This window comes from Lynx rufus, unplaced genomic scaffold (genome assembly GCF_022079265.1).
Source record: "Lynx rufus isolate CCGP_SWC_20201006 ecotype Redwood Valley unplaced genomic scaffold, mLynRuf1.p SCAF_24, whole genome shotgun sequence".
In the NCBI taxonomy this organism is placed as follows: domain Eukaryota; kingdom Metazoa; phylum Chordata; class Mammalia; order Carnivora; family Felidae; genus Lynx; species Lynx rufus.
Window position 1 is genome coordinate 16,856,433 of NW_025814839.1, and position 7,365 is coordinate 16,863,797.

The 7,365-nt window shown below is 45.9% G+C and overlaps 1 protein-coding gene across 4 annotated transcripts in view; it reads left to right on the forward strand.

The window, feature by feature from the left end:
• The window catches only part of MORC2 (MORC family CW-type zinc finger 2), a 39,982-nt gene extending 36,960 nt beyond the window's left edge, over nucleotides 1–3,022 (forward strand). Inside the window, exons 25-27 of one of the 4 annotated variants that reach the window (XM_047088282.1) lie at nucleotides 1,306–1,494; nucleotides 1,588–1,680; nucleotides 2,751–3,022. In XM_047088282.1, the coding sequence (XP_046944238.1) occupies nucleotides 1,306–1,494; nucleotides 1,588–1,680; nucleotides 2,751–2,819 (351 nt within the window). In that variant the 3' untranslated portion in view covers nucleotides 2,820–3,022. The remainder of the gene's footprint in view (nucleotides 1–1,305; nucleotides 1,495–1,587; nucleotides 1,681–2,750) is intronic. The other 3 variants (XM_047088283.1, XM_047088284.1, XM_047088286.1) reach the window with 3 other exon arrangements.
• Nucleotides 3,023–7,365: the final 4,343 nt, after the last annotated feature.

The window sequence follows — 7,365 nt, forward strand, 5'->3', positions numbered from 1 at the left end:
ACCACCAAGGCATCAACTTTATAGTCTGCTGACCAGAATGTGTAAAATAAGTCAAACTGATTTTTTTTAATGTCACGGACAAAACAGTCTAATGGTCATTATGTTCTTGTCTGTCTGTAAAAGATCATCCTTTTTCCCTTCATGCTGGACTAGGAGTTCCATAAAGCCATCAGAAGGTCTTGCAAATGTTAGATTCATATATATGAATATATATGAATATGAATATATTTGAATATATGAATATATATGTTTAAAATAATATAACCATGCAAATCTGTGATAGAAAGTTAAAGAGATAAACGAACACAGATCATGGGCTCAAAACATCATACAATTAAAGTTTTAATACTTTGGAGCCTGCTTGAACACTTAATTTGTGCTGCCAAGGTAATTATTTTCTACACAGAACTTGAAATTTCTCTTGCCATTTTGGTTTAATAGGATAATATTCTAAAATTGTAAGGTAAGTACTTGTAGCAAAATAGTTTTTAAAAACAGCAGTAAGGACCTGCTAAATGCCATATAGCTCGTACATAGAAGCATGTAAATGCAGGAGTTGATATTACCGCAATGGTCAGTCAGGACCACTCATTTTTATCAAAATGGTTTTATCGTTCTCATTGGTGACTTATGAGTAAATTATGTTATAAATTTGAATTTTAAAATTGAGCTCCTGCTCAAATTTTTTAATGAGATTCCATGCAACATTGCTTTTGAAGCAAGTTTTCTGCTACCTTTTAAAAGTTTGAAAAGCCTCATGTCTAGAGAAACTGCTAGTTAACATCATTTCCCCACACTTTGGAAGTTTCAGGTACTCAGGAAAGATAGTAAAAGCTCTGATCCTGCTTATATATTATACCAATCTGAGGTATCTGCTATTGGTGGGTGCTTGATAAATGTTTCTGGAACAGGATTTTTGGTTCTGACATTGTGGGATGTGACTTGGAATGGACTGCTGAAAGGGCTGTGGTGAAGTTAGATGTGATTGAGCTGGGAGGGAGACTCATCTTTTTTGTCCTAACTGGAGTGGAAGAATCTTGCCTCACATTTCCTGACGGCTTGCTGTCTGCCAAGGCATTTTGCTGAGTGCTTCACATGAGTAATCTCATCTCCATCCTCATGGCAGCCCCACGAGATGGGCATCGGGTCTTCCACTCTGGAACTAAAGAGCCCACTTGTCCCTTATATGGATATCCCTTCACACATCCTTGTGCTGAGCTAGTTGGGGATACTAGTGCCTATCTAGAGGGGCCCTGGGGACCCCTGTAAGCCCATGCACTCACTCTCTGGGTTTCTTCCCTACAGAAAGAGTACTTCAAGCAGTATGAAGTGGGGCTCCAGAATCTGTGCCATTCCTACCAGAGCCGTGCTGACTCACGGGCCAAGGCCTCTGAGGAGAGCCTGCGCACTTCTGAGAGAAAGCTCCGAGAGACAGAGGAGAAGTTGCAGAAGCTGAGGACCAACATCGTGGCGCTCCTGCAAAAGGTGCAGGAGGTGAGCCAGGCAGCCCTCTCATTGCAGCTGGACCACTTGGTGTCTCAGGGAGGGGGGCCTGGGCACCTCCTGCTCCCTTCTCCCCACTCACAGGAATCTGTGGTTTCAACCCTGGCTGCACAGCATCCTGACCAAGAGGGCTGGAGGTGGTGCGGCTGCCTGGGCCTCATCCCAGCCAGACCCACGGTATCAGATTTTTGCCCTTGTTTAGATCTTCTGATTTATAGCCTGGTTTGAAAATCCTCCACGCCATGAAACAAAGATGTTCTCACTGTTCCAGATGACGCCCAGATGGGATTGGGTTGCCTAGAAGTGGGGAATACCCCTAGAGGGTCTCAGTCCTTCATCCAGGCAGTGAAAACTGAGGACATGGCTCTGTGTCTCTCTTGTGGATACCAGGTGAACCAGATAGGCAAGATAAGGTCCCTATCCTCATGGCCCAACAGTGGCAAAGGACACAGAATATTGATTATGAGAAGTCCTGTGAAGTAAATACAAGAGAAGAAAAACAGGGAGGCCACTTTACTAGGGTGTTCAGGGATGGCCTGAGAAAGGGGTATTAATATTTGAGCTGAGAGTAGAATCAGTAATACAAGATTGGCTGTGTGAGTGCTTTAGGCAGATGTAAGAGTAGGACCTGAGGCCCAGGGCAGGGAGTTGTGGGCCATAGGAGAAGAGGCAGGGCTTGTACAAGGTGGGATGTCCCTGGAGGGTTGTGGCACAATCCAGTTTGCAACCCACGACATTTACTCTGTTGGTTGTAGGAAGGCCTGGAGTGGGGTGGAGGTTAGAACCCAGGACTTGGGTGAGAGATTTTGGTGGCCTGATTCTTGGATGGTGACAGTGAGAAACACAGATTCGTAATATCTGAGGGAAAAAGGAAACGGGTGATTCTTCGGTTTGTCTTGAGTCCCTAGGTGAGGGAAGGTGGTAGCCTGTACTGAGATGGATGCAACCTGGGGTGGGTCGGTGCATTTGGCCTGTTTTGAATGTACTGATTCTTAGAAGCCTGCAACACATCTAAGGCAACCAGAAACCTGGGGTAGAGGCAGGGAAGTAGCAAGAAATCTGGGCGTCATCTGTGCATAGAGGATGGGGAGGGGGGAGAATGACCAAGATGGGATAGGCCTGACAGGGCGGAGGGGGAAGAGGAGGGGACTCTGGGCTCAGGCTCCATGGGCTGCAAGAAGGATGGGGAGGTGGTGGGCCCCCTCACCGCTTTCAGGCCCCCAGCTGACTGCTCCCTTCTATTCCAGGACATAGACATCAACACAGATGATGAGCTGGATGCCTACATCGAGGACCTGATCACCAAGGGGGACTGAAGGGCTCGGAGCCAAAAACCAGCTCCTCTGCCCTTCAAGGCAGAGCCCTCGGGGGGTGGTGTTTTGTTCTTGGGTTGGTGGACTTACCTTGGTTTGATTCACATGAAACATTTGTGCTTTTGGAGGGAAAAATACTCTGATTCTTTGAATCTTCCTCCCTAAGTTTATAAATATTTATTTTTTAAAAGAAATAAGATGCTGCACCTGCTGTGAGACCATACATTTTTTTTGGTAACTGTTGGGCAAAGAACAGAGAACTGGGATGCCAAGCTCCTTCTCTTGGCTCCTGGCTTCTCAAGATGTGGTAAATCCAGTGCCACCTGGAAGTCGGAGAGGCTTCAGGGGCAGGGCTGGTCTCTCCTAGAAGATGAACAGTGTTGGGATCTGTGGGGTGGGGGGGGGCGGAAAGACCCTCCAGAGTGGTGCTTCTTCTGGGGGCTCTAATCTGGAAGACCTCTGGGGGTAGTGGGTCAGGATAGAGAAACAGCACTGAGCAGGTCCTGTCTCAGGTCAGGGACATGAATGTCGGCCCATCCTGCTGTCAGTCATTATGGCTGTGGCATTGTCCAGACAGCTTGGGGAAGAAAGAGCCTCCCATTCACCCTCCCCATCTACCACTCAAGTTCTCCCTGTGGCAGTGATTTCTTCAGTTAACTGTGGACAGTGACATATCCCACCGCAAAAATTTGAGTCCAGGTTGAGTAGTAGACAGATCTGACTCTGGTGGGTTGCACACTGAATGAATGTTTGAATTCCAAAGGATTGTTTTTGAGAAAGCCCCTTGTGACAGAACCCCTGGTGCTGATTTGGTGGTGACCTCCATCTGTGGGTTTGGCAGAGTCCGGAGAAAGCATGCTGCCTTAGATGGTGCTGGCTAATCTGGAGAACCTGCTGCTGCTGCTTTTACTGTTTTCCCCTGTACCTGGCCCCACCAGTCCCTGCTCTGGGCCAGACAGGAGAGGGGGTCACTGAGCCACAGGGACTCCAGAGGCAGCTCTTCAGGAAACACACCATGCCTTTCCTCCCTTCTAGTCAGGGCCTCACATAGCTGTGTCCCTCAGGCAACTTCTCAGGGTCAAAGACAAAGGCAAGAGTTGCTGAGTTTCTCTTTAGTGGTCATTGGAAAAATTTTGGTTTGATTTCCTCCAACTCTCTTCTGTCCTCTCTTTATCTGGGGACTTTGTGTTTTCTAGAGGCACGAGAACTATGACTTGGTACCACTGGTCTGTGATTCAAACCTTTCTTGGTGTGTTTCTGGCATCTACCTATCCCAGGTCAACAGTGGCCCACATGCCGCTCTGTGGAGTCTGCAGAAAACTGGGAGGCACTGGTGAGGGAAGTCTTTACCCATTTGTGTGTGGGCCCAGAAGCACCTGCAACTTGTGGGTTTGAGGCTTCCCCAAACCACATCCCTGGGGGGAGGGTTATTTAGGGAAATGCCACTCAGAACCTGGCCTCTTCTTCCGGAAGATTCTCTGAATCTTGGGGTTTGTTGAGCTGGTGATTCCTCTCCCATCCAGTTCTCTCTCATCATCCCAGGCAGCATGTGGTTCATTTTTGTCCCCAAACCTACTGTTTTAATCTAAAAGGAAGTTGGTTCTGCATTTTTACCATAGGATAATAGATAATACCCAAGTTTTTTATTTACACACCTGTAATCAAAATGCAATACTATAAAACTTGGTGAGACTCCTGAACTCAGTCTGTTTTCTTCTCTTAGTAAAATTCAGCACCTTATTTCCTCTTCATTCTTTCTGCTACTATGGCTGTAAACTGTCTTCACATTCTTCCTCATCACCATCTTCCTTTTTCTGTCTTCACCCTCCTTAACATCCACAGAAACAGAAATGCTGAATTTCTTAAACATTTTAGCGTGAAATTCTCAATGTATGCGCTTTGCTTTTCTTTTTTTTTTTTAGCACAAGCAGGGGAGAGGGGCAGAGGGAAAATGAGAAAGGATCAAGCAGACATAGGACTCGATCCCATGACCCTGTGATCGTGACCTGAGCCAAAATCTGGAGTTGGATACGCAAGCTGCTCAACTGACTAAGCCACCCAGGCACACCCCACCCCCTCCACATCCACTTTGGTGTTTATATCCAATCACAGCTGTACTGAATGCAGCCTGTTTCCCAGACGGAGCTCCTGTCATTCTGGGTGGGAAGATAAAATGCAGTGTCTCTCCCCTTTCCTGTCATAGGACCTGCTTGGGATTGTCTGAGGACTTGGGAGGAGGGTGTGGTCTGGATGATCTGTGGCAGGAAAAGTCCATAGCACACAGCTGCAAAAAGGTGAATGTACAGCATCACTGTTTTTAAGGAATGGGAGCAATGGGGACTTTAAGTGACACATGCATACAGTAAAATTTCAAATAGTACAAAAATTTCAAACAGTACAAAATGCTACACTATGAAAAGCAAGGCTCCCTTTCACCCTTGATCCCTGAAAAGAATATTCATGCTGAGCATACAAATATACATCCACTCTGTTCTGTTTCTGCCTGTTTCCCACTCAATGTATCTTGGAACCTGTTTCAGAATAGCCCATATGGGTCTTTTTTCTTTAGAACAACCTCATAGCACTTCATTGTCTTGGATGTACTGTCATTTAAGAGTCTTCTACTTACAAACATTTGGGTTAACATTTATGGAAAATGGTATGATGAGTGTGTGTGTGTGTGTGTTCATTAATTCAGATCCGTATGTATGCATGGTAAATTCCAAAGAGAAGTGGCTGTGTCAAATGGTAGATATTAATATTAAAAATATTAAGATACAGTCCAGAAAAACCCCCAGTTTTAACTCCTACCAACAGTGTATTCCCCACCCACCCTGCCTATACTTATGAGTATGCAGTCTCTTGCATCCTGTCCTAATGTGAAAGGTGAAAAATGAGGTATTTTTCAATTGATTTGAACTAATTTAAGATTGAGCATCTTCATTGGTCAGTTGTGTCTCTGATGCAGGGCTGTAGTTCTGAATCTGGGTTAGGGACTCTACAAAAGAGCTTACAAAAAAAAGATGAAAAACCAAGGAGTGAAGTCCTCAGGAAAAGGTTCACCTTGTATGATCCCTTCACACCCTAAGTGTCCCATGGATTTAGGATTAAAACCCCCCACTTTAGGATCAATACCATATTACCTACTAATAGTATTACTAGGTCAGGACAAGGGTTTGATATGTTTGTTTACTCAAGGAAGGCATGAGTTAATAGGTTGAGAAAAACTTTTTTATATCTATCTGAGTAATACTATTTTTTGGCTGTTCTTGTTGGGTCCAGTTCCCCATGTCTACATGACCACTTTTCAGATGTGGTTCAAGCAGTGGTAGCCAAGAGTTCATAGCTCTAAGGGTCAATTAGTGATAAGACTGAGAAAGCTCAAATTTCTTTGCCATTTACATATTCTATGTACTCTTGTATTCTACAAGTCTTGACTGGAGTGGGCAGTGCTTCTTCAGTATTTGTCCCTGTTGGAAGGTGGTTCTCTAGCTGGGCCAGACTGTAAGGGACCTGTTGCTGGGTGGTCACCAAGGTGCCTGAAACATCCCTCAGAATTCCACTGGAGGGTTCTGGCCTTTTTTGGAGATGGAAGCTTTCTTTGGATGATCACATTGCTTTTGTTTCCCTGAATGGGTCAATGGCCAGCTTGGTTATGAAAGGCAAGAGCTCCAAGGAACATGCTTTCTCTGCTGCCCTGTTTGAGGCTGCAGACTATTCTCTGCCTGTTCTCAGCACAAATAGGGTCATCCTCCAGTGAGCAAGAAAAAGACTGGGCAGAGGAAGGGCCTGGCAAGGCACATCTCACTCAGCAATGAGCCGAAATATTGATCAGTCTGTGCCTTTTTCATTTGGAAACTTGGCAATGTGCCAGGCCTAATTAGGGCTCCTGGTGGATCCTGTAGAAATTCTACCAGCTCACAAGGCCTGAGACAAATCACTGCCCATCCTGGCTTATTTAGCCTCAAGGCTAGTTCTCTACCTGAAAGTTATTCAGAGGCACATTATAGATAGCCACTAATCTGGTGCTGGTCTGACTGAAGTTAGAATGGGGGTCCAAAGCCCTTGTTGCCCTCTGACCCCAAGTTTTTGTGTCCAAGATTCACTGGTCCCTACCTGCTACCTACCTCTAGGCATTCCACTGCTTACTGAGTGCCCCTAACCCATAGCTATCCTCATGGCCTAAACCATTTGGCCTGTTTCAGTATATCCTAAGGGTGAGGAGGGGCAGGGCTTCCATCCAGCCTCCTTTGGGCCTGCCCTTCAGGTTTCGTATGGTATGTTCTGGCGCTCTGATATTCTGGGTAGCTGCCAGCCAAGGCCTCACACCACTGGGGCAAACTTAGACCACTTGATAGATGGGTCTGACAGACCTATCCTTTCCCCTTTGCTCTTTGGACTCGGCTGAGATGCTTCCATGAGACTTGGTGGGTCCACCTCCTTTCCAAGAAAGCTGTGACCAGCTCTAATCCACCACTTTAAATTTACTTTCCTTCCCTTTACATTTATGTTTTCCTCTAGTGAAGCTCTGGCTCTCACTCCCCTCCCT